Source organism: Cavia porcellus, unplaced genomic scaffold (genome assembly GCF_034190915.1).
Source record: "Cavia porcellus strain 051 isolate PalLab524CR breed Dunkin Hartley unplaced genomic scaffold, mCavPor4.1 scaffold_26, whole genome shotgun sequence".
Classification (NCBI taxonomy): domain Eukaryota; kingdom Metazoa; phylum Chordata; class Mammalia; order Rodentia; family Caviidae; genus Cavia; species Cavia porcellus.
The window spans coordinates 28,743,150-28,770,357 of record NW_026947509.1 but is presented as its reverse complement, the minus strand read 5'-3'; the positions used below and the strand labels follow the sequence as shown (position 1 = coordinate 28,770,357).

Genomic DNA, 27,208 nt, shown 5'->3' with positions numbered 1-27,208 from the left:
AAATGTCCTTCCTGTTGCCTCCCTCACCCTCTACACAGCCCAGCAGCAGCAGGAGGGCCTCTGCCGTAGCCCCCACCCAGGACACCAGCTTGTCATAGCCTCCACACCCCTTCCATTCAATCAGGACCCCAAAATCCCTGCAACATAGGCCTTCCCCTATCTGTGAGGCAGTTCAAGGGCCAGGGTGATTCTCACAGGGCAACACCCATCCCATGCAAACAAGTATCTGTTTACCAAATACACAACATACATGGGTAGTACGCTAAGTTCTGCTATTCCTGTTGAGTTTTTAAACTCCCAAAGCAGCACTGAAGTTCAAAATGTATACATTTACAAACATAAGATACAAGACAAGTGGTACTTTTCTAGGGTGGTTCCCTAAATCTGCTGCAGTGGCAGAGGCCACAGCATTCAGTGAGATTCTGAACTTGATCAAGCCAGAAATTCCCTAATTATCCAGAGGCAAAAATGTGACTCAGGAACATTTCAGAATCTGCCTGGGGATGATTCTGGAGCAGGTGCCTGGGAGGGCACAGCCCCAGGCCTTAAGTTCTTTCCCAGGGTGAGTTTAGGGTCAGTTTCCCAGTGCAGAGATTGGTTTCCAGCCAGCATGTACATGTGAAATTGAATTGACAGGCATCCAAATAAACTATGGAAGGCACAGGCTTCCTGTATTAACAATAACTTATGAAATCTATGTAGTTTATATTAAACCAGAAAATATGGACCCTGACTTTGTGGAAAACAACAGTGAAGATGTTACCTTGACAAGTAGTTTTAGTTAGCGTCTCAAAATGAATACATTCACTCAAAATAAATACATCCACTCCCGTCCAGGTGAGACTGCGGCCCAGCCCCCCCTGTCCAGGAGCACCGGGGCTGTGCTTCCCCGCTGCTTGGTGAAGGATAACACAGATCACCCACCTGCCAGGCTGCCAGACTCTATCAGCTGCACAAACAGATGCTGTTTTGCCTGAAGGCAAAAGTCAAAGCAGCTCTGTCCCACCAGGATGCCCCCAGCACGCCAGACCCAGAGCTGCTGGCTGCCTGCCTGGTTCTGCTGTTCCCTCCTACTCCCTCATTCCAGGGTGCTTCCAGCTCTTCTGAGAACCTCAGCAGTGTGCAGCCAGTTGCAGAGAGCCTGACCTGGGCTATTTACTCCAGGTACAGACACAGCCCCGCCCCAGCCTTCCTACACCACTATGGGAAATGATTTACAAAATGCTACTGATAAATGGAGAAAACAGAAGAGATCCAAGTCACAGGAATACATAAAAGACCACGGACAGATTGTTTCCAGGGGCCAGAGAGGCTCCAAGTGAGGTGGCCCCGAAGACTCCCATCCAAATCCCCTTGGGCACCTCCTGAAGGCTGGCTGTTTGGAACATGAGAATCACAGTGGGGTCTTGGCGCACCAGGGCAACCTCCCCCAGTGCTGGTGCTCAGGCATGTGATGCTATACTCAGAACATATCCACTTTCCTAGACTGAGGCAGGCGTATTCTGCAAAAATGGAGGGCTTCCACAAGGAGAGCCCATTAGGAGCTGTCTGTGTCTTGCTGGCCCTCCTGCACACATTTCCAGTCCAAGGCGAGCCTAGCTGGAGTCCTAGGCCACACCATGGCAGAGGAAAGCACTAGATGGAACTCTCCTCTGCAGTCACACCCATCCGGTCACCTAGCAATCTGTGCTCATTATCATTTAATGGTAACTGTCAACAACCACTGTGCATCACAGGGAGACTCTGACCCATCGCCACCTGTACACAGTACCAGGTACTCACAGAGTGAAGCTCTGCATCCACTGCTGAAACTTCCCAATGGAAACTCAGCTCCCCCAGCTCCTTCTCAGATTTTCTAAAAACACATTTTAATAAAAAACAATCCTCCATGCTCCCCCTCGCTATGCCCTCAATGAGTCCAGGAAGCCAGAGCACATGACCAGCTGGGAGCCACCCGTGTACCTGCATGGCCTGTGGGGCGCTGGGGCAGGTCTGCACTGTGCCAGTCCAGCATAGGGACTCAGACCCCAAGAACGAGTCAGCGCTGACAGACTGCCTCTGGGCCAAGGGGACAGCACTGAGCATCGAGAGCTCTGCAGAGCCACCAGACACAGAGGCAGGGGCTTCTCCAGATAGCCTTGCTGACTCTGTTGCGGCAACAGGAAGCCCTGATGCACTGAGCACAGACCCCATGGTTTTCTCTGAGCTTCAGCAGAAGTTCACAAGTCCTCCTGAGTCAACGAGCCACCAAGAATAAAGTCCAATTCCCACAAAGGACTTCTCAGGAAAACTCAAAAGAGGAACAGCCTTGCCTGAGAGTGCAAACTAATTAAAACAGAGCCTGAAGCTCTTAGGCTCTAGCACCGCTGCTGTTCCATATCCACTGTGACCTATGAACAAGTAGAGTATAGGAAGTGATTAAGTTGTGAGATCCCTGCTGTCATTGGGCCAGGCCCAGAGTGGCACACTCTACCCCCAAGAGGGGCAAGTGCCCTAGTAAGGAGTCCTGCTGCCCCTCTAAGAAGGCATCAAAGGACCAGAGAGCAGACTTCACCAGACTGTGGGCTGCTACCGCCTTGATCTTGTACTTCCTATGAGCAACACAGTTCTGTGACTTATAAGTTATCTAAGACAGCTTATGATACTAGCAGAGCAGACTGAGGCAGCAGAAAAACAACCAGAACATAAACAGCGGTCTTCTAAGAGTAGCTTGCGTTTGAAGTTTAAAAAGAAAACTGCCACTCATCACAGCTTTGTGAAGGGCCCCATGAGGGCTGGACAACAGCAAATCCCAGGATCCCAGGGCACAAAGAGTGAGACAGCCAAGGTGGACCTTCTGAGAATGCAGCTGAGTGCCATAGTCCCTAGTCCATGACCACCAAACAGTGAGCATCAAGACACTTAAACCAACTCCATGTCATTTTCACAAAAGTCATTTCACATAGAAAAAAAATAAATTTGTTACCTATGTATTTCATTTAAAACACATACCCAAAAGTCACTTCTATATAAGTTTTCCACCCTCTTCCCAAGTACAAAGCAGCAGTAGTAAGAGTTAGAAAATGGCTGTACGATTAAACACTTTTCATGGTCAAATCCCAAAAGTTCTACATGATGCCCAGGCCTGCAATCTCTAAGCCTAAGTCAGGAGGAAAATGGCATTTGGATAAAAACAGGGACAGCACACAGGGCAGAGGCAGAGGACAGCACGATGACTGAGCCTGAGTCCAGCAGGCACAAAGCCAAGACATACCACTATGCCCACGTCTGACCAGTGTCCTGGGGAGTGCCGTGGCTGCCTAAGGACAGGGGGACAAGGAGACTCTCAAGCTGTGCTCCTCTGCCACTTCACCAGGGATGGCTGCCTGCCGGCCACCTTTACCTTGTCATGGCTGCAGGTCTCCTCCGGCTAGGGCGGAAGGTAGGAAAAGGCCACACTGCAAACCGCCCCCCCCCCCAACCCTGGCATCCCACTACCCAGCAGGCCTCCTCCAAGGCCTATGACCCCAGCATCTCTCTGAGTAAGTAGCTAAAAACACCCAATTCAAAAACACAAAGCCAGAGCCTGAGTGTAAGAAAGTTATATGTTTTATTTGGTTTTCTGGCCTAAATTGTTTCAGTTTTTCTAAGTGTTCATTTCTTAACATGTTCTCATGAAATATTCAAACAGAAGGCTGCTTAGTAAAAGTCAAAAGAAAAATTTCAACTAAAATCTTCGAAATGGGGAGGGGGATGTAACTCAGTGGCACAGTGCCTGCATGGTAGGTACAAGGTCGTGAGTTCAAGCCCGAAAGAAAGAGAGACAGACAGACAGACAGAGAAAGAGGCAGAGAGAGACGGAGAAGAAAAAAAAAAAAAGAGAGAGAAAATCTTCAAATTAAGTTGGTACGCCAGGCACCCAGTCAACTCCTTTGACCCAGCTGTCTAAACACTGGCACCAAGAGCTCAGGGGCAGTCCACAAAACTACACTTATCTCAGCACAGTGGTGCAAAGGCCCAATACTCCAGGACAGCCAGACCTAGGCTGGTTGAGACCTGAGGTACGTGGCAGGATGTGGCATAGGAAGGGGAGCAGGGGAACTGGTGGCCAGGGTCCTTTCCCACAGTACTGTAAAGTGGAGGACTCTAACAGAGGGGTGGCAGGGTCACAGCCACACATCTGCAGCATCCCTGCTTGCTTCACAATGTGTGTCTCCCACACCCAACCCCCTCCCACCAAGCCACACCCTGCGGCCCCTGGGCTAGGCCCCAAGTGGCAAGCTCTGACCCCTGTTCTTCACCCAAGGCCGTCGTGTTCTTGAGTGGTTTGGTCTCTCTTTGGGTGTTTCTGTGCCCTGCCATCTCCTCCCACAGTAGGAACCACTCCGTCCCAAGGAGTGGCTCGCTGCCTGTATGCCCAGTTTTGTACTCTGTGCAAGCAGGGAGGATGAGTTCTGCCTGGGCCCAATGCATAGTGCACTGCCCACAGAGAGGCACACTTCCTCCGAAGCAGGTACCTCGGCTGGTGCCAGGCCAGCCTCCAGGTGCCGTCCAGCCCCAGCCTGAGCCCCTGACGGCAAGAAACTGGTTCCCTCACCCACGCGATGAGTGACGGTGCTCCAGCTCACTTCACAGGTTATCGTGCTGCACAATGCAGTAACTGGAAAGCACAATTCAGAATGAACTTGCTATTCATTTTGGTCTCTTAAAAGCACAGCAGGGTTGACTTGGAGTAAGCAAGTAATCGATGTTGATTTATTATTACTGTGAGTTTTTAACATCACGGTTAAATAGAGGTGGCTCCCAGGCTGGAGTGGCTCCCAGCCTCACACAGCCTGGTGTCTGGAGGCGGCGGTGCATCCACACACCTGTCCACGTACGACCTCCCCACCACCGGGTGCCGCAATTACAGCCTTTCTGTTCCACTGCCAAGCTGAGCTCAATGGTTTCTAATGATGCTCATACCAGGTTTTCTGTGTCAAATACATACCGGGAGTTCATTCTTAAATTTCAATATCATTAATCATCCAACATTCAGCATCTCAGAACTCAAAAATTTGCATTTTGACAATGGGAGCTTTGAAAAAAGGACACAAATGCAAATGTTCTACAAACTATAAGAATTTTCAGAGAATTGCCAAAACAAACCATCAATGCTCCATTGACAGTGAATTTTCTGAGCTCTTCAGAGGGAATGAGTATTCGTGATTTTTAAAAGACAAAACACAATTTGAGGATTGAAAAAAAAAAAAAAGAAGTAGGTTGAAAAATGAGTCCTTATGTCTACATGATTTCCAGAACAAACCTTGGCTGATTAAAATCCCAGATAATGACGGCACAGAGAAGCTGGGGCAGTCGCAAACTGAGCCAGAGCTGCAGACTCTGCCATGCAGTACCAGGAGAGATGCAAAGATTTGCGCTTGGGTGACAGGAAGCCCTAGGAATGGCTAGAGCCTTCCCTGCAGGAAGCAGAGGATCTCAGTGCCCACTCACCTGGGATCCGCCACCACCAGGAGCATTGTTGTCATGGCTCAGATCTAAAATGTCCTGCCAGAGGCTTAGCCGTTCAGAGGCAGGGCTTTGGCAGGTGACTGGATCATGGGCCTCTACCTTCCATGGTGGATTCGTCTATTGATTTGATCGTGATCTGATGGCATTATTGGGAAGTGATGGAAACTTTGGAGATGGTGGGTCACAGGGTTATGTGTCACTCAGAGACGTATCCTGTCCTCAGCTCCTTCCTTGAGGGGAGAGGGATCTCTCTCCCTTATCCCTCTTTCTCTCTCCCTCTCTGATGTCTGCCTCTCCACAAGATTACAGCAAGGGAGTAGGCCAATCTGGAGCCTCTGAAAACTGTGAGCAGAAGTAGATGCTGCCTCCTGTAAACTTTTCCTCAGGAACTGTCACAGCAGGAACAGCCAACACAGTCTTCTTGTCCCTCTCACAGAGCATGAAAGAAGCGATCTGCTACCTGCATCCTAAGCTGGCTCATCAACTTCCAGCCTCCTCTGTGCCTCCCTGGATGGTCACGAACCAAGTCCTCCACAGCTATAGCTAGTCACACTCCTGTTTTCTCCACTCAGGCCCTAACCGTGCAGAGGTCTTGGGCTGCTGCCAATTGGCTGCATGGCCACCTGCATGAGGCTGCTCAGGGCCTGGCCTCACCCACAGCCACTTGGCTCTACAGTTATCTCTGCTGCCCAGGCAAAACTCTGTTCTGTGATTCGCCTGTCACCAGCAGCTCAGAATCACTGTCCATGTTAATCACAGGCCCACAAAATTCATCTACTCCCCTTAAGAACTACAGTACTCCTGAAACATTCAACTGTGGCAGAGACCATTTAAATGCGTAAGAACATTCCTGTATAATTTCTGTATTCACACACAACAACCTTGGTGGACAGAGACCACAGATTTAAGATGAAATGAAGGAAGAACAGAGCAGGAAGACTGAAGGAGCCCAAAGCCACCGGCTCAGCCCCACCAAAGGGCAGGCGACACGAAGGAAAAACCTTGACAGTGCTTGGCAAAAGCCCAACAACCCTGGACCCATGATCACCCAGTTATTGCCCCAGCTGCCTTCACAGGTATGAGAGATTTCATCCCAACAGAGCAGCAGGACTCCAAAGGGTGGCTTAAATCAAAGCACTACATGGGCATTTCTCAAGATGGTGACTTTGTCTTTAAATGCTACTCAGCCCTCTCGCCAAGATCCCGGAAGAGATAGGATACCTGCACGACTCCCTGCTGGCCCTGCTCAACCTGTTTCCCTGTTTCCATCTATCAAGGGCATCATCTGGGTAGCCAGGGACGTGTCCCAGCAATCTACCTGGGCTCCGTGAGCTCAGCACGTTTCGCAGAGAGACTCCTGGGCAAGTGTACTCTGCAAGGAAGGGGAGTACACTGGAGGAAAGAAGCAATGTCAGGGGGCAGCTGAGTGCAATGTCTGGCCTTCCTGGTCGTCAGTCAAGGCACTAATACCTGGTTAATCCCAAGGAAGAAGGAAGAGAATCAGTTACTGGAGGGAAGCAAAGGAAAGGACAGGAAACAAGGAGTGGCTGCTGGCGCTGCTACAGTTGCAGGCCACATGAGCGTCTGTCCCTGCTCCCTCATTCTATGCCAGGAGCTCCCCTGGCCGGGCTCTGTGCCCTGTGAACTCATCCTGGCCTGTCTCCACACATCCCAACAGGGAAGGCTCTGCAGCACAGGGTCAGGCCAGAAGCACATTTCAGAGTCTCTTTCTAAAGAAGACTTCTCCAAGCTAAACCAACCCAGGCCCCTTCCCAGGGCTCCTCGCAGCATTAGAAACAGTTATTTAGAGCAATAAATCCCAACAGTTAAGCAGCTTTTACGTCAGAGAGCAAGGCCTGGCTCTGGCGAAGTTCAGAAAGAACAGCAATAAAATCATAACGTATACCCCACCCAGCAGCAGAGGGAGTTTAAAGGAAAACAGGGAGACACGAGTTACACATCAAACAAAATGCCATTTTATCACCAGGGCAGGCAGAGCCAAATCGCACCATCAACCTGAGTGAGGAAACTCAATGGTGCTGGACCCCACTGGGGTCTGGGGTCCACCAACACTGCACCAAACCACAGCAGAGCAGGGCGAGCAGGTAGTACCCACGCCAGGTGGGTGGGCAGATGGGCACGGGCAAGCCAGGGAAGCCAGGGTGAGGGTGGGAGCCACCCAGCAGAGGTGGCACTGGAGATCCTAGACAAGAGGACAGGCACTATAAGGCAGCAACTGAACATGCTGAGTCTACAGAGAGGCCCCAAGTTCGATCCTCAGCACCAAAATACAGAGAGAGAGAGAGAGAGAGAGAGAGAGAGAGCAAATTGAGTAATCGGGTAGTAATTATTATTCTTCCTCCCTAAAAGTCATTAAAAGACAAAATATGAATAAAACTGTGGCAAGATTTATAGCAACACTTGACAGTGGGTGAACAAGTGCATCAGCTGATGAGAAATTTGGAGAATTTCCTGGAAACCACGAACCCGAGGGGATCCCGGAGCAGGCAGACAGTCACTAGTGAGGCCCCTCAGCAGCAGGGCGAAGGAGGGGCCCAGGCCAGGCCCAGCTGACTGCCCCAGTCATGTGCCAGGAAGGAGCTGCAGGGTAGCCAGTACTCAGGGGCAGGGCGTGGCGTCTGGCCAGGAGACCCTGGAGGAGAGCTGCACACTAGGGAAAAGTGGAAACACTCAGCAAACGGCAGCCCCTACGCAAACAACCCAGCTATGGACAGAAAGGAAGGGGCTCTGGCCAAGAGGTGGCCTTGCTCTGGCTGCACCTTTGCCAGCCCAGAGGTCAGAGGTGGAGGGCGGGCAAGCAACAGCGACACATGCACAGCTTGACAGGAAGAGCAGAGCTGCCCAGACCAGCTGGGATAGAACTAAACATCAGTGAATTAAGTTCCCCATGAAAAAGGCAAAGACTGGAGAAGTCAAAATCCAGCCATCTATGTTTACACAGATCAGTCTTAAGGCAGGCAATCGGGAAACGTCAGACCTACGTGGGTGAGGAAATATCTGTTAAAGGAAAAGACTGGGACAGACATACTCTCATGAAACAAAATTAACTTCTGGCAAATAAACATTAAATCAAGAGAAAGACACTGTAATCTAAGAAGAGACCTGGTCTACCAAAAGAACAGTCAATAATTTTTAAGCACTGGAAAAAGAAAAAAAAAAAACACACTGAAATATATACAGCAAAAAATAAAAATAAAAGGTTAATATGAGAAAGAATATTAAAAAGTAGACTCACAATAGAAAAATTTACTTTTCCCAGAATTGAGCAGACAAAAAGAATAAAGTTACATTGATTTAAATAAGTCAATCAAGCTAATATATATTAATAACATACAAAACTTACAGACAATTCCTACATAAAAATGTACAACTTATAAGTGAGAATATTTTAAATATAGTTTTTATAAGTACATATGGATTTCTTCAGACCAAAAAGTAAGAGCATACTTTTCTTCAAATGGCTGGTGGCAGGTACAAGATCTGATTATGTCTACACCATTCATGCAAAAGTATGCACCCACCATTTTAAGCAATTAGGTGAACACAGTAATTTCCCCAGCACCCTAACAAAAATAAACTAGATGCAATCTATCCAATGCTAGTGTGGAAAAAATGGAAGCATGGCTCCTTGGGAGCTATGATTAAGAAGGTCAGCCTCTGGAGCAGTTTTACAGTATACCTAAGGATGCCAGATACACCGCTAGCTGATCTAGCTTCTGCTTCCTGGAATTTGTTCAGTGGAGACACTTAAAGAAATGTACAAAATATATGTATAACAATTGATGCCAATTTGGAACTGTTATGAATAACCCTGCAACCACAAAAATATCCATTTACCGGCTACCAAAAAGAATGTTAGATTCATACACATCAAAGATGTCATCAAAGATGTTCATAATATATTATGAAAGAAAAAAGCAGGACCCAGATCCCTAGGTACAGAATGCATACTGCTGAAGTGTGTACCTGCTAACACCTCATGTTTACACGCCTCTACTTCCACAGCACCAGCTGGCAGCAGAGGCAGAGCTGCACACCAGTCAATCCTACAGTACACGCTTGAATCCACAGAGTTTAACATTTTTGTGCAATGATCATAAACCATTTTACATCAATCAATACACAGACAATCTAAATCAATAAAGTCTCATGGCTAAATAAAGCCTGGAACCCTGCCCTCTGGAGCTTTCAGATAAGGCCAATCACACCCTCATCTAAGGGTGTGTGACATTCTGGGCAATCCCAGAAGGAGAGGCCTAGGCACTGACCCACTCCACAGAACCAGGCCCAGAGGGAAGGCTGACAAGCTCCAGTGTAGGCAGCACAGGACCTGGCACCTGACCAGGCCTGTACCCCATGTGGATGAGAAAAGGTACCGACATCAAGATGCCCCACACACTACAGTATGCTGGAAGGGGCCAGAGGCTGGGCAGCCGTGCCAGTGGTCCCACAGGAGGCTCATGCCTGCCAACAGGCAGGTTCATTGCAGTGTAGAGTTAGGAGGCATGAAACACCACACACATAAGCCCTGCACACTTGAAAATGAGGCCCAGACACAAATGGCTTCCAGTCCCACTCCACCATTTCCAGTAACACAACCCTGGACAAGGTTCTTGTACCCCACAGTTTGGAAACCATGTAAACACTTGTCAAATAACTCACTGCAACACCCAGACAAACAGAGTAGAACCCTGATAGTGACTTTGGCCACTGCCCGTTGGTACATATGGTCTTTTTCCATCCTCTCTGCCCAGGGCCCTTCACAGAGCACCCCCTAGCCTAAAAACAAACAGCTGGATAAGAGTAATTGTCCAAATCACAAGTGAGGCCAACCTTCCAACAGCACCTCACTCCAGAGCAATTCCATTCTCCTGGCATCAAGGAAATTGCCACATAAGCATGCAACTCAAACCCAAGACTAATCCAGTCCCTACAGGGTCTTCACCGGCTCCTCTCTCACTGAAGACTAAACAAGCTACCTGCACTTCACGCTGTCAGAAACCAGCAGTGGCTGTTATCAAGAAAAACAAAGATCTGGAAAGCAGGCATCAGGTTGCAGGGATGGCAATTTGCTTTTTGTCAGGACAGTGCACTATTTGCAATGGGAAGGACTCAGGCCTTACCTGGATGGCTTTGGGAGCTCATTGCTAGCAGTGTCGAAGCCTTTAGTCAATTGAAAATGGCTCAAAAGTTCCACGTAAACAGTAGCTCCAAAGAGCTGCAAACTTCCACCAACACATACACGTAAAGAAATGAGGGTCAGATCACAGGCGTAAGCTCTGGCGTTCCGCAGCTGATGCCTTGTACAGCAAGTAATCCACAGGGAGAGCAGAGGTCTTCGTCTGGCCTTGCAGCAGTGAACCTGTACAGTTAGAGAAAGAAGAGAGCTTCAGTGAGGGCAGAATGGACTCATGCAGAGCAACCTCTAACTAAGGAAGCAGAGATGCAGTCTTCAGCCTGTTTTTACCAAGGATTGGTAAAACAATTCACACTAAACCATTTCCAGTTGAGATTTTTGTTGGCAAATCACATGCATGGGCAAGGATCACCAAACAGCATGGTTCCCAATCCTAGCAAGGACGTCATGGAATGGGTGTTTGGGTAGGGCTGTCCCACACACCCTAAAATACCTTCTAGCATCTGCAACCTCTACCTACCCAATGCCAGTAGCACCAGCACCACCAGCACCACCACCCCATTATGACAACCAAAAATATCTCCAGAGAGCCAATATCATCTAATATCATCTTATAACCAACATCATCACAGGATGAAACTCTCTGAAACCATCCTTACCCATTCCCCAAAGCTTTCTCATCATCAGGCTCTTGGAAGGAAGCAGCACCCTATCGATACCCCAACTGATAAGAAAGCGATATTGTCTTACAAAATAAATATAAAAGAAAATATTTTATTTCAGGGGTACCAGGAATCAAATTGAGGACCTTGCGCTTGCCAGGCAGGTGTTGTGCCACTGAGCTATATCTCCAGTCTAAGGAAAACATTTTAAAAGAAAAGTCACTCAGCTGCTCTCATCACACACATTTTCATTTTGATATGCACCCATCCACCTGTACCCACAGACATCTACATCCATGCAGCTGGTTCACAAAACCAGACCTAATTCAGTTGTCTCCATTTCATAGAGCATTTTAAATCACTTCCCTTTTTTCCATCTTAGTATCTACCTTTGCTGGGGGGTTATTTCTCATTTTCTGATGATAAAAGAATGCATGGCCCTCCAGAAGAGCAATTAATAGGTGACCAGAGGCAGGCACTTGAGAACGCCCTGACAGCTCCTGCAGCCATGTCTGCCTCCAGCATAGGAACTGCCAAGAATGCTGGCCACACAGGGCCTGGCTTTCCAGCCAGCATCTCCCCCAAGCACTGTCAGTGCCTGGTAAACAAGCTGGGGAGGTCTGACAAACAGCAGGCCTACAGATTGTCCCCCAAAAGCTGACTCTTCCAAAGAACAGAGTCACTGCAAAGATCAGCCCAAAAGACAAACCCAGGAATGCCTGCCCATGAGGCTCCCACACTGACCCTACCCAGTGTCTTCTATGTCTTCCTTTAAGACTGTAACAAATTACTTTTCTTGATCAAATTAGTCAAGAACCAGCCCCAATTTCTCGTAACTAAAAAACCCTAACCAAATCACATGTCAAAGCGGTTGGCTATGGAGGTAGCTTCCAATCTTCCATGATTATCTACAACTGTGGCTCATATCTTTATGACTATTGTTCTGAATCCTTCAGATTCAGGATTGTTACTTCTGTCTTGGTCCAAAAGAAATACCATTTCTTTGAAGGGAATGCAGATGGTATGATCCCACAAACCTCTGTGCATCTCAGAAAGGATTCTGCAGCACCCTTCACACAAAAACCACATATTGGCTGAATGTAAGTTTTAGATCACAAATGTTCCTCCCTCAAGCCCTTCAGAGGCTGCTCCACACTCAGCACTGCAGAGACTTCTGCTTAACCACTGTTCCTGTCCAAACTTAAAGAGACTTGGTTTTGGTGCTGCTGTCATTTTCTTCGGCCTGGTTTCTATTCACATATCTTTCTTTTTCCAACCTTGAAATTCAAAAGTGTTGTCAGAAGATGGAAGGGCTAAAGTGTATTCATTTATTTTGCTCAAAACATGACCCTTTCAATACACATTGATCTTCTTGCTCAGGAAAATATTCTTCCATGACATCTTCAGTTATTATTCTTATGAAACTTGTCCTAGCTTCTTGGGAGATGCCTGTGCTGTCGGCTGGAATCTCTCCACGAGATCTGGCCTCTCTCACCGCTGACACATCTGTTGTTTATTCTGCATTCCCGGGCAGCTTCTTCAGTACGTTCCCTACACAACTGTTGGTATTTTCTACAGTGTCAGCTTTATTCTTTATGGCTTCTGATACGGAGTTTAATTAAGCCTTAAACTTTGTTCTCAACCACTTCCCTTGACAATTCATTCCATTATCTCTTCTACTTGGACTGTTCCTCCTATTCATGACCTCCTGCGCCTGTGTTTAGAGCCATGTCTTTTAGCCAGTCTTCTGGGGGGAAAAAAAACTTTTCCTGATTTAAATTATAAAATCATTTTCAGAAGTCTATTCCTGTACTCTGCAAGACATTTCCTTCTTCTCCACCTTCAGGTCTGAGGTAGGGAACTGTTTACACACCCTCAAAGAACAGTTCTTCTAGGCCCAAAAGAAGCCCTGCAGTTGCCCTGCCTGGTTGCATCTCCTTCACACAGGTGAACTGTTTCTTAAGAAGCCCTGGGCACAGCGCTTGCCAAGTGCCTGGGGTCCAGCAGGCTTTCAGCAATGCTGCCAGCCTGACAAGTACCCTTCTCTTCTCTCATCTGCAGATTAAACAGAACCAAGACTTTGCGCTGTGATGCAACACATGTGTTATAGAAGAACCTCACTCAGAAAAACTATATTAAAAACACCACTGTCTATGAGAAAAATAAGTTAAGAGGGGACTGCTCAAAATTGCAATTTCACAACCAGTGCACTAAAAAAACCAATATTTACTAATAAAAATACTACCATAATTCAAAAGACATTATGATCCCGATCATTAAAAAGTCCAGTAAACGTAGACGCTTATCACTTAGAAAGGTGGCAATAGTTTGGTGAAGAAAATAAAAGAACTAAAGCCTCTAAGTAATCAAGAATACAAAAGCAACCATATTTATGACCACCTCAGATTGTCCAGACACCCAATTAAAGGTCAGGGGTTGCCGGATGGCATAAAAGAGACCTACTCTGCTGGACAGAAAGAGGAAGGATGTGAGGCAGGACTGGAAACAGTCTACAGAAGGTGCTGTGCATTTGAGAATGCAAAATCCATCTCCCAAGCACTACAGACTCACCATGTGCCACCTGAAGGAACCTATTTCACCACAGGCATGTCCCACACGACAGCACATGCAAAGGTGTATTTGTCACCTAAGGACACTCTGGTTATCACAGTGTAAATATGCTCCACAATGCTCACACAGTGACAAGTCATCCAACAACATACAGCTCTGCCTGGGTCCCGTTAAATGATAGCTATGTAAAGATACAAACCAATTAGAAGGAAAGACGCTTAATATGTATCACACAAATGCTGATCAGTCTAGAGGAAGAGCATCACATGGAAGGCAGAAGGCCCCTTGGAGACAATGAAGGGGTGGACCCCAGACAACAAACCACCCCCAAACCTCCTGCACCTGAAAACAGGGCCTCACACTAAAGCAGAAACTGAGAGGAGCATAGGAGAAAGGGACGCGGCTACAATTACTGTTGATTACAGCTGGCAATTTCAACACCCTGCTTTTAGTAGCTGTTAGGACATGTAGACAGAAAATTAGTAAGGGAGACTTGAACACCACCACCCCCCTGCATGACAGAATGGCATTTGTACATCGTTCTGGGAACACAGGAATGTGTACTCCTTCCAGACACCAAGACAGACCATGAAGCAAAAAGGACTCAAATCAGTATTTTCTGACTAAACTGGAATTAAGTTAGATATCAATAACAAAGATATCTGAAAAAATCCCAAACATTTGCAAACTAAATAATACACTTCATGAGTCAAGGGGAAAGTTTTCAAACAGAAACTGGAAAGCATTTTGAAATGAATTTAAAAAATGAAAATATAACATATCGAAACATGCAATGGTTACAAGGATACTTTCAGCACCAAATGCCTAAATTTGAAAAAAAGGCTGCAAATTCAATGATCTTAGGTTTCACTTTTGGAAATTACAAAAACAACAAATTAAAGCCAAAGTAAGTCAGAAAAAAGACAGTAACAAAGAACAGAAATCAATGCAATAGGAAAGAGGAAAAAAAATCAATGAACCTAAAAGATTAATTCTTTGAGACGAATAAATCATAAGGCTCCTCCCAGACTGATCATGAAAAACAATAAGACATATATCAATGATACTAAGGAGAGAAGGGATTAACTATAGCCATACCAGTATTAAAAAGATAATAGGAATCATTATGAACAACTTCATACCAAGAAATTTAACAACTCAGATGAAGCCAACAAAGCCTTAAGAAAATCTAGGCTGCAAGCAGTCACTCACAATAACAGAGACATGAGCAGGGCACATCTTTAGGGCTCCAGGTCCACCTGAGAGGCCACCTTACAGCTCTTGCCATCGTAGGGTCTGCCTGGTGGAGACGTGTAACGTCCCCTCTTTGTTCTGCGTTTGTCACTAAGAATTCAAAGATGAGCCCTCCATGCACCATCCTATGGATTAACTGATGATTTAATTCGCATGGACTGGTAGACTTTCATTTTAATTTGTTCTGTACCGATAATCCATTATATCATTTCTTCTCCTATTGCTTGGCCTCTGGGAGCTCCTTTAGGTGGGCCCTGTCTCCTTCTGACAAGACTGCAACCCAATTTTTATTTTTCAGCATCAGCTTACTCTTCGGTTTATAATACCTCAGATTCCAATCCAGCATCACAACGTTTCCATCAGCTTCCTCTTTCCTGATTCAGGACACATACTCACCTGTTCGGGCCTGGAACCCAAAATAGCTCCAGCACCCTCTGGCCTGTGTGAGGAGTACACTCTTCCTGAAGTCGCCGCCTCACGTACAGCTCTGCCTGCCTTCAGCCTTAGACACACACACACACCCCAGATACCACGTCCACGTAAGGCAGAGCTGGATTCGATGCCTGGTGTTTGGATTCCATTTTGGGTTCCCCCACATTCTGGTTGTTTCTAACTGCCTGTTTATTTTGGGAATATGTGAAGAGTTAAAAATACGAATTTAAGTGGAAAAAGAATGTGTTTATAAAGATATTTGTAATTTAAGATTTACACACAGCATTTTGATATAAATGTCTCTTAAAACGGTTTTGCATTATGGAAATGTGGCACATAAACAAAGCACAGCAAGTGGTACAAGGAGCTAAGAGTGCCACCTCCCACAATCCTACAATTGCCACATTCCTCCAGTCCCGCTGCATTGGCATCACCTTTACACACACCGGAAGGCACAAAACCTACTGCACAATTTGGAAAACAGGTTCATCTATGTAACCCTCGTACCGTGTGCTTTTCCCTACTTTTAAACGCATTAGCAAGCCAATGAGAAATGCCTTTGGAGCACTATACTCAGAACTCAGCTCCATTACAAACAAGAGGGCTTCTCAGAATGGTGTGCCCTCCACGCACAGAAGTGTAGCACGCTGACGGTTTCCAAGCACCACAGAGTCTGGTGAGGGCCTGGGACAGGCCAAGAGGACGGCTCCGTCCTGGGCAGGGAACCTGGCCCTGGCAGGAGGGTGGGAACTCAGCTGGCAGTCTGGCTGTACAGCGCCCAAAGTCGCCTGAGAAAATCTGTTAGGGGTGGTGGCAGGGGAAACGGTGGGGTGGGGAAGACAGGATTCCAAGCCTCGGGGCACAGGGGACACTAGTGTTGGGAGGCAGGTGAAGGAGCAGCTCTAGAACCCACCCATGCCCTCAGTCTCCAGAATCAGGAACGAGGATGCCAAAGGTCCAAGAAAGTAGCAGCCTGCCGCCTACATAACCGCCAGGCTTTCTCAAGGCACCATGCAAGTTCAAACCCCACACGTGGGTGAGCTGGAGGGAGGGATTTGTCATACTGCTTTAGAGTCACCCATTAACTGGGTAGTCTCTGACACTGGGCACAAACTGACACAAAGACATCTTTTTTATTTCTCCCCCATACAGAATAAATGATACTAAATGCGTCATTACAGCCTCCGTGTGTCCTAATGTTTTCTTCACCCAACAGACTTGAACCTGGGGTTTCCTACAGCCCTTCCCTCCTGCTACTTATAAACTGAAATTTCAGTTGACTTAATTTCATCAAATAAGCCATAAGCCTTCCAAAGAGCAAAAGTCTCAGATGCTATAAATTCTTAGGAGGATTTTTTTTAAAACCGTATTAAGCAACCACAAAGATGTATGGCAGAGCAATAAAGGAAGGTTCTGTCTTTCACACCCTTCAACTCCACTGCACAGCAGAGGATTGTGGCTCCAGGTGCACAGGACTGAGACACAGCCTCAGCCCAGCAGGCTGGTGGAGGGACACGGAGCCCAGAGCCACTGTAGGGCCGAAGGGCAGCACAGCCTGTCTGCAGAAGGCACAAGAGGAGTCCCCAAGCAGGGAGGAACCAGGACACTACTTGTTGTAGTCAGGGGTTGTGAGGACAATTACATTCAGGACACAGAATTTATAATATTGTTTTATGCTAGTCATCCAGAGTTAAACACAAAAAGAAAAGTGCAGGAAATCTGTCCACCACACTAAAGACCTAGAAAATCCAGCTGAGGGCCTGGATCCTACAGCAATGCCCTTCATGAGTCCAGCTAAAGACCTAAAACCCATGATAATGCTTCCCACAACTTCATCTACAGGTCTAGAGCCCACAACAAGGACTCACACCATTGTGTTTTACGGATCTGCTGGGAAGGCTCAAAGGTCAGTGGTAGAACCTAGAAAATCCATGCCAGTGGGTAAAGGAGCTGTGCCAGTAAGTTGAGGGTTCTACAGCAGAGCCAACAAGTCATACTCAAGGACCAGGGCTGCCCTGAAAAGCACCACAGCCATCCTCAACAATAAGAAGATCCTGAGCTCCTCTGAGGATGAGAACAGTCAAGTATACTCCAGGAGGCCAGCATGACAAGCTTCTGGAGATTAAACAACACACATCTTCCCCTCAGGAGCCAGGAAGCGATGCTCAATGTAAGGAGCAGAGCCCCCCCCCCCCAAGTAAACCACAGCCACTCTCACCAGCAAGGTCCCGAGCTCTTCTGATGATAACGGCCAAACTCATACTGGGGAAGCCAGTCATGACGAGCTCCTTCAGAACTGACAGCTCAAAACAGCAACACTTAGGGAGAATCCACAACACCCTACACTCTTCCTCGCTACGTCTCCCTTTATGCTGGCAGCTTTCCTCAGGTAGGCCATCTACACGCAGCACCATGCTGATTTAATTCAGCTGGTGTTAAGTTGACCACCAGTTTCTAATCCATAACATTGCTCTCCCCACTTCAGCCTGCAGAGCCTCCTGAGCAGTATGGCAAGAAGGCACAAAAGGACACAGACTAGAAGGGAAATGTCCACTCATGGGCAACGTACTACTTACGTAGACACTCCAAAACAATCTACCATTAAAATGCCTAAGTTACAGGATTGCTGGGTGTAAGATCAGTGTACTAGCATCTACTGAATTTCTGTGTCCCAGCAACAACAAACAGAAAGTGAATTTGGAAAACAGATACAATTTATGATAGTGTCTGCAGAAGACAGACACCAAACCTCCAGGACTAAACCTCACCAAACCTCCAGGACTAAATCTGTTAAGGTAAACACTGGCCTTATAAGAGAAAATCACAAAGCACTGCAGAAGAAATTAAAGATGTAAATAAACAAAGGGAACTGGAAGATCCAATATGGTTAAGGTATCAATATCGGCCAAATCAACTGGTAATCAATACAGTCACAATCAAAAATGCAGACATTTTCTTGAGAACTGACAAATTAATTTTAAATTTTCATAAAAGCACAAGGATTTGGAAGACTTACACTGCCAAATATTATTATTTATTATAATAAACCATTAAGCTGCGAGAACAGATACACCGAGGGACAGACAACTCTAGAAGAAAAGCAACATAAATATAGTTATTTGATTACAGCACAATCTCTACTCCAAATCAACAGAGGGGAGAAGGAGGGTCTTCTCAGTCAGCATGCATCATCATGAGCATCTGCACAAGATGGATTATAGGCCTAGAATTAAAGGTGAACACAGAAAAACATCCTCCACAAGGCAAGCATAACTTAAATACATGGCGTAAAATGGCAGTGACCATTAAGGAAGAAAAATGATAGATTATATTAGAATACCAAAAAACTTGGTGCAAAAGAGAAAAGGCAGCCCACAGAGCAGAAATGATTCTGCCACCTGAACACACAAATTCTGACAAATCTCTAAGAAAAAGGTAGATAACCCAAATAAAAACAAGCAGAGAACAGGTACAAGCCAGGTGTGGTGGTACACACCTGTAACCCCAGTTCTTTGGGAGGCTGACACAGGAGGACTACAAATTTGAGCAATCTGATAACTTAGCAAGATTCCATCTCAAAAATAAAACAAAAACATTTTTATAAAAGGTCTAGGGATATAGCCCTGGGCTCAATCTTCAATACCACCAAAAACGACAAAGATACCAGGAGCATTTCAGGAAGGAGGGTGTCAAGTGGCTGACCAACACCTAAATAAGTAATCTGCATCTGTGACCGTGGGAAAACGAAAACCAGAACCACCCAGGACAGGACACACCCACTCAAACTCACAGGCAAAGCACTGGGGAGACCAGAATGCCAGCAATCTGGGCCACTCCAGGTAACAGGAACTAAATTGAACTGTGCCCCAGCAGTGGCACCCAAGCCAAACCCAATAAAAAGGCACACCAATGTCCCCGAGGACATGGCAGCAGCATCTGTAAGCACCAAAAGTGGGAAACCTCCCCCAAGTCCATCAACAACGCTACTGTAGAATACTACACAGCCAGAATAAACCACCGCACCTCCACAAAGCCAGGCAGATGGCTGGACAGGGCAGCGGACACAGCATGCAAACCGGTAACGTGGAAACAGGTAACATCAAGCGGGAGCCCTGGGTACGCTAGAAGAACACAGAGCGCCCAGGGCTGGCAGGGTTCTGTTTCTTGGGCCACGTGAAGATAAACACGTCAGGGCACCCGCTGTGGAAATTCACCATCCACATACTCCTCCACATGTGCTGTTCTCTCATGCACAGTAAACCTTGAAGGAAGTTTGGGAAGTGAGAATCAATTCTTTCGAGACCAGCGTGGGTCAAGGAAGACAGGCTCACTTCCCCAGCACCACCTTTCCCAGACTCTGGCCAGTGGATAAGCAGTTCATGGTGCTGGCACCATCTTCACCCCAGCACTAAGTACACAGGAAACACCAAGCCCTCACCACAAGTATCTCGGGCAGAATGGGAGAACCCAGAGGCCAGAAAGGGGCACAGAACGAGCAGTGCATGGATGCAGCTTTCCAGCTAAATATTCGGATTAAATGGTTGCTTCCATGTGGTTTTTATTAATTAAGGTAAATTTTAATCAAAATAAACTGTTGCCTGGATGGTTCTTTTCCTATTTATGTGGTGAGCTTTTCGATGAGCACTGTTTCCCAGTGAACATCCTCATTAATGAAATATGGGCAGTAAGGGTTAGCAATTATGCTTTGTAATTGCCACGTCACAACAGATGGACAGCACAGCAGACTTCAGATTCTGACCCCCATAATTCGCTGGGATGCGTTTGTATAAACTCTATACTTGAAAATAATAAAATTCTGTTTCACTGTGTTCTACCAGGAGTAAAACACGAAGAATTTCACAAAATCCACAAGCAGGGTCTGACTGAAGACAAAGCAGGCTTGCTCTGCAGAGAGCTGCAGATCGGCTCCTTCTTCCAGCTCAGGGTCACTGAGAAGACACAGGGAGAGCAGAGTGGCAAGCCACACCGGGGCCCTAGGATCATAAGTGGCATACAGGGACACAGAAGAGCGCACAGGAACAGCCAGTGGCCATGTGGCAGTGCCTTCGTCTGCAGAGGAAAACAGACTTTCTGGCCCCACGGACCCTTTCCTAATGGCCGTACCTACCTCAGTGTGGGAGAGATTGGGGGCTCCTAAAATATACTCTTGGCAAAATCAATGCTTTGGATTAAGAGTCCAAATGAACTTAGTACCAGATGGAACACTTTCTCCCGCACCTCTGTAACATAAAATAATGCTGGGGATAACAGCCACACAGAAGACCAGCAGGCTAAGGGGTCTGGACCTGAACAGTAGACTATGGAACATTGGCCTGTAACCCCAAAGCCGCACACACTTGTGGGGGGCGTGAAAGGGGCTGCATTATAGAGTGCAGTAGCTGCGTTGGTGCTGGGCAGTGAGGACAAGACAGCGCAGAGATGGGCAGCTGCTGTCCCCTGCCAAGCCAGGCAGTCAAGAGGCTGGCAAGGGGTACTACTTCCACCGGCTCTTCTGCTGCCTGACAGAACAGTTACTTCTTCACTAACAGCTGTCATCTAGCCACACAAACATGGAATGGGCTTATTTAGTTGAGAATGTTCTTATAGGTTTGTACTGATTTCTACTCCAACCTCGCCTTTCTCAGTTTTAGTTACCACAGTCTAGAAATATTAAATGCAAAGTTCTAGAAACAATATGCTCCAAGATCTTGCAGTGTCTGCCGCTCTGAGCTAGCACAATGGCCTGCACACTGTTCCTTCTGGGATGGACTCATCGCAGCCCATGGATCCGTGCTTTGGGCACTGCCCACCCACCAGCCCAGGGAGCCACCTGGAGTCATCGCCTTCGATGCTTGAAGCACCTGTGTGTGTGTGTGGGGGGGGGGGTTCTGACCCCAGGTCACTCACCTTGCTCAGCCTCCATGGGGCTCCCATCACCACCTACCATCAGAAGGATGCCCACAGCATAGAGGCGTCCTAAGAGTGTCCCCATCACTCTGTCACTACAGCATACTGCTGTCCTACCGCATGGCTAGTTGTTGTTAATCTCTTCCTCTGCCTAATATAGTGAGCATGTACAGAGAAAACCAGGACCGACGGGTTCCAGGCTGCTGGAGGTTTCTCATGCTGAAGAGGAGGGGGACAGATGCCCAGTATCTACACAAGGCAGCAACTGGGTCTTTTCCTCCTGTGCTCACTCAACAGGTAACATTGGGTGGCCTCTGCTCCATACCCACGCACACATACACACATAAAAGGTAGGTAACTGTCAGGTGGCCTCTGTCTCCACGCACACCCTTGCACACCCATGTACACACCAGCTGGCCACTGTGCCTCTAGGTCTCCCTATGTCTCTCTTTCCCCATTCAGCAACACCTCCTGGAGGAGCCCACTGTGTGGCTGTGCCAAACACTGCCACTACTCCCTGAGAACGGGCACAGATTCTCCCATAATCTACGATCATCAACTATCTCCCCAGAATGTTCTACAATGTGGAAGGAGACCACCAGGACAGATAGTGCCTGCCCTAATGGGCTCTTTTCTTTGTCCGTTTCCTGTACTGAGGACTGAACCCAGGGCTATATGCATGGTTCCTTTTATATATTTTGAGGCAGAGTCTGGCTAACTCAGAGTTAACTAGGCTGGATTCAAATTTGTGACCCTTCTGCCTCAGCCTCCCAGACTGCTGGGATTAGAAAAAAGAGAGCCAAGGCTTGGGGCCAGAAGATGGAAGGTTTCTCAGGGTGTCTCAGCCACTCTGGTCCCCTCCATTCTGGTATCCCCCAAATACTTCAGGACTAGCCACTTAGTTGTCTTCACAGGTCTGGTAGCCCATGGTGAGGCAGATGCCACTGTAAAGGACAGAGGAGATACACCCCTAACCAGGACCAAGTGCCTCCATGCAGGCGTGGCCCAGACCTGTGAAGAGCTGACCTCTGGGAGATACCACATTGGTCACCTAGGCCTGCAGGACAGCACTTGCACTTCTCCTGCAAGCAGTGCACTGCAAGATGCTCGCATCATGGGAGCCTGGCCTAGGGATGCCAGCAGATGACGGCTTGGCTGGATGCGAGCTTCCAAAGGTCAGGGTGAAGGAAAGGTTAGGGCAAAATCCTGCCTGCCACCAGGCAGAGCCAGGCACTCTAGGTGGGCTTTTTCTGCATGCGTAAGGGAGAGTTCATCACCCCACCTGACACAGAGTCACCTGGACCAGTGTCACCATTACACCCTGTGCCCATCTCAAGTAGCTACCCAATGTCTCTCAATGGCCACTGAAGCAAGGCTGGCAAATCCTAGGCAAGGGACACGGCCCCTGCTCCTCATAGCTCCTCAGCAAACCCCTAGACAGCGCTCTGCCCCGCACACCACCTGACAAGGCTGGCGATGGATTCAGACCACCGGGCTAACACAGCAGGGTGAGGTGACACATACCCCCAGCCACAGGCCAGACAGCCAGGTGCTGGGCCTCACACTTCACTTCCTGAATGAGGAGCATGGATCAGAAAACAGCAAAGCGTACATCAGGGCCACACACAGGGCAGCACACACAGGGCCAGACAGCGTCTCTATACAACCAGGCTCCGGCAGCAAGTGCAACACAAGCCACTCCACATGCGACCGAGGCTGGGATGCAACTCTAAGGTCTGCAGCTCAGGAGGCAGGAGCTTTCCACGGAGGTCTGTACAGGAAAGGGCAGCTCTTCTGGGCCTGTCCCTCCTGATACAGGCTATTTTCTCACACTCCTAGCCCTCTGGCACAACCACTCAGCACCAACCCCGTCGCCCTTGAACTTACACAGCCAAGCAACGCCAGATGTGGCACAGCCTCTGGCCCAGCACCACACACCACTCTCCAAAGAACAGCCCAGGATGCGTGACTAACAGCAGCTGGCACCCAGGCATAACTGTTCACAGGGATTCTTGCCCTGTATCAGCTCAGCTCAGGGTCCCTGGTCTTGAAACTGAAAGTAGCTGCCTTTGGCAGGGGCTGCACAGCCAGAAGATGGCCACCAGAGATTCTGCTGCCAGCTGCCAACCAAAGCAGGCTGTTCCCACACCTTGCAGGGTGCTGCCCTACAGGTGCTGGCTCCCCATGCATTTGCTCAGAGGTTCCTTCGCCTCTGTCACCCCCAACGTCCTCCCATAACCCACTGGGCCACACATTAGCCTTGCAGACTGAGGCCCTGTCCCCTGCTGCACATCTGTATCACAAGGTGGGGAGCACAACTCGGGCACTGCCCCACACCATCTCAAGACCCGTGAGTGAGTCCTGCCTCACTCTCCCCACACAGCACCCAGGATGCTCCGCCACAGTCCACACCCAGGATGGCCTGGGTGAGCAGGCAGGAAACCCCAGTGCCCCGCCTACCACCACCATTACCTAACACGGCAGAGCTGGCAGGAGGTCCCTCTGGGACAGAATACTGCATAGCCATCCAGACTGGGATGAAGCCACCCACAATGCAAGAACACTGGCCATGGCCTGGGGACACATTCCACTAGCATGGTCAGGCAGACATGTGGGACACCCTAAAATGTACTCCCTGACTTCTACCTGGGTCTGTCCCAAACCCCATAATCAAAGTCCCTCATCTATGTAGGGTTTCCTACCACCTCACAAATCTCTGCTTTTCTCTGGAAATAAAAGTTTTTAGGAAAAGTGCTTCATGTTTTCATCTTCTTTTTCAAAAAGACAGGGCAGGGAGTAAGTACCAGGTAGCTGAGGTAACTCAGAAGAAACCATCCAGGACCAGTCACTCTAACAGGACACAGTGCCCTCCCCCTTAACCAGCACCTGGGGAACACCTAGGAAGGTACTGTGCCCTATGAACACACACCAGCCTGGTGTACCAGCCGTGCCCCGTGAGGGATACGAAAGGCAGCATGAGGCCAGGGTAGAACAGGCCAGACAACACCACAGCAGCCTCTCAAGAGGAGCCAGACAGCAGGGGCTGGAGTCCAAGGCGGTGACTACCCGCGAGAGTGGGCAGTGAGCCCTGCGAAGTCGAGTCCATCACCACACAAGGTGCCATCTGGCCACTATGCGAGAGCCCCAGGTTTGGGGTCCCACCCTCCTGTCCCTGCTTCCCTGGTCACAGGGCTCCTTCCCTCACCCACAGGGCCCTGGCTCTGCACTCCCAGCAGCTGGGCCAGGCAGGTTCGGACCCCAAGGATGACCTCAGGGTGTCGGGCCCTGCTGTCTCCTGGATCTTCCTCTTTCACTGGAAGGCTCATGTAGCTCAAGTTCTCCTTTATGAGAACCTGCCTCAGGTAAAACTCTTCCACATGCAAACAAGAAACAAGCAAACCTCCTTGCAGGCTGCCGTGCAGACTTCTAACTTCTGTCTGGCTGGCAAGTTTCCCCCGTTATCACTTCCTTCTTGTGGTTCTCAGAAAGGAGGCCCCTCTGCAGGCCGCCTCTCTAAAACATGGGATTCTTCAGAAAAACGGGCCTCAACAGGGCAGTCTGGGAGATGTGACATAAGGCCCCAGGGCACAGAGGTCCTGGAAGCAGGGGGAGGACTCTGGGGACGCTAAGCTAAGGAAGTTGCTCCTTCACAGAGGCACCAGGGACAGGAAAGGCAGAGTGAAGGGCATCCAGGTGATCCACTAACTTCACACAGGCAAGGGGGCAGCTTCGAGGAGCAGGACCAGCCCAAAAAAGGAGGGCCTCCAGCAAGTACTGGGGTCTCACTACAGGTGTGTGAGCCAGTCAGAAGCACACTGCCTGCCAGGAAAAGGTAAAGAGGGAGGGCGGACACTGGAACCACTAGTGCTTAACAACAAATATGACTCAAATCCACCTTGCCCACTCGGTCTCACCCCACTCTGCCCCTCAGGCATCCCCTGCCACCTCTACTAGGCCTCCTAGAGTTTCTGAAGGTCAGTCCCCACCCACCTCCCAAGGCCTGCTCCCACCCTTCTGGGCACCATCTGCAAAAGCCCTGCAGAACCTCTGAGGGCGGTCCCCCAGGCCTCCTGTAAACTCTCCCAGACTCGCTCTAAGTCCAAAGATCCCTTGAAGGTCCAGCAAGCAGGCCTTCCTCCACTGCAGCCCCTCAGGAAAGGATGGACAGGACAAGGCCCGGGAACAAGTCTCTGCACCACACCGAGAAGCTGCCAGGGCTGGAGCAGGCTGCAGTTCACTGCAGGAGGGGAAGAGTATGCAGACCACAAGCTCTGGCCCACCCTCAGTCAGGGACACTAACACCCCCTGGCCAGGATCAAGTGTGAGAGGAGGATGGGACTCAGGGCCATGGCAGCCAGTGACAATGCAGCACAGTCAGGGCCAGGGATCTGAACCATGATTACAGAAGAAATCTCGTACAGGAGCACAGGATCAACATAGCTCTGCAAGGTCAGGCCCCAAAGATCTCCATTACACACACTCGAGCATGCACACGGACACATATGATGTTTAATGTGTTATATAATTAGTACAATAATTATCTGACACACTAACATATCATGTATTTAATCTATTGCTATATATTAAGAATTGTGATGTATTAATCACAGATGTTCACATCGATACACCTTATATTTACTACACATATTCCAATATACAATTACACACACTTTTACATGCATGCACACATGTATAATCACTACATTTATAAACATCCATCTCATTCCACCTTCTCCTTCAGCATTAGCAAGTGCTTAGGTTCACCATGGAGCTAGCAATAACCTTGTATTTTATGATAACCACCTGCCTTAAAAACAAACAGAAGACCTGCTGAAGGTGCACAGTGTAGCCAAAAGAAAAGCTCCTGAGGTTGGCTGGTTGGCCCTGGGAACACAGCTGACCACTGACCCGTGTCCCACAAGAGGTTAGAAGGGCACACCTCAGGTTGAGTTGCTCACCACCATTACACACTCTTATAATTTTAAAAACCCAGTCACACGCACACATATCTAACAAGGCACCTTCCCTTCCATCTCACGTCACAGAGGTGTGCTGCCTGCCTGTCCTTCACTCGGTCTTTAAACCCACTTCAGTAAACAAGGAAATGTACTAAATTAAACCGCCCAGCAGAGACCACTTCCCACTCTGCTGTGGTCACGGGCTCGGCAGCACCTCCAGCATGCAAAGGAGCAAACACGTGTTTCTGTTGGACCCTGATACAAATCAGTGGCGGCAACTAAACGACAGCATCCTGCATACGACAGAGTAGCCAGGACAGCTCAGTGCGTTATGGCCATTGGGCTGTCAGCGGCCCTAGATCTGCACAGGGCCCAGACACAGGTGCCTGTCAAGGGCTGCTGCGGGGACCATGCTGCCTCCCTCACTGTCCTTCCCTGGAGCTTGACGGTGGTGACAGCGCAGCCACGCGCAGCCTGCACTCTCGGCACATCTATTTAGCATATTCTAAAAACGCAATTTACAGTTCAGCAATATCCTTTCTTTTTATGTAATCACTACAACACAAATATGCCTCTTTGTTATCTCTAACTACATCTGCATGCAAAACACGCTCTGGCTAGGAAAATGTAAGTTCTGGGGAATTGAAACCCATGTTTCAAATCTGAAAGAGATGGAGAAATGAAAAGAAAGAAAAAGAGGGCGATAAGGGTACATCTTATTCACATGCAGAAAATGTAAATGGGAGCTGACTTTATTTCCACATCCCCAAACTGGA

The 27,208-nt window shown here is 48.3% G+C and overlaps 1 protein-coding gene across 4 annotated transcripts in view; it reads right to left on the bottom strand.

The window, feature by feature from the left end:
* Hdac4 (histone deacetylase 4) overlaps nucleotides 1-27,208 on the bottom strand; it is a 250,630-nt gene that overhangs the window by 208,552 nt on the left and 14,870 nt on the right. For all 4 annotated transcript variants that reach the window (XM_063237018.1, XM_063237019.1, XM_063237017.1 and 1 more), the window contains exon 2: nucleotides 10,635-10,873. In XM_063237018.1, coding sequence (XP_063093088.1) covers nucleotides 10,635-10,656 — 22 coding nt within the window. In that variant the 5' untranslated portion in view covers nucleotides 10,657-10,873. The remainder of the gene's footprint in view (nucleotides 1-10,634; nucleotides 10,874-27,208) is intronic.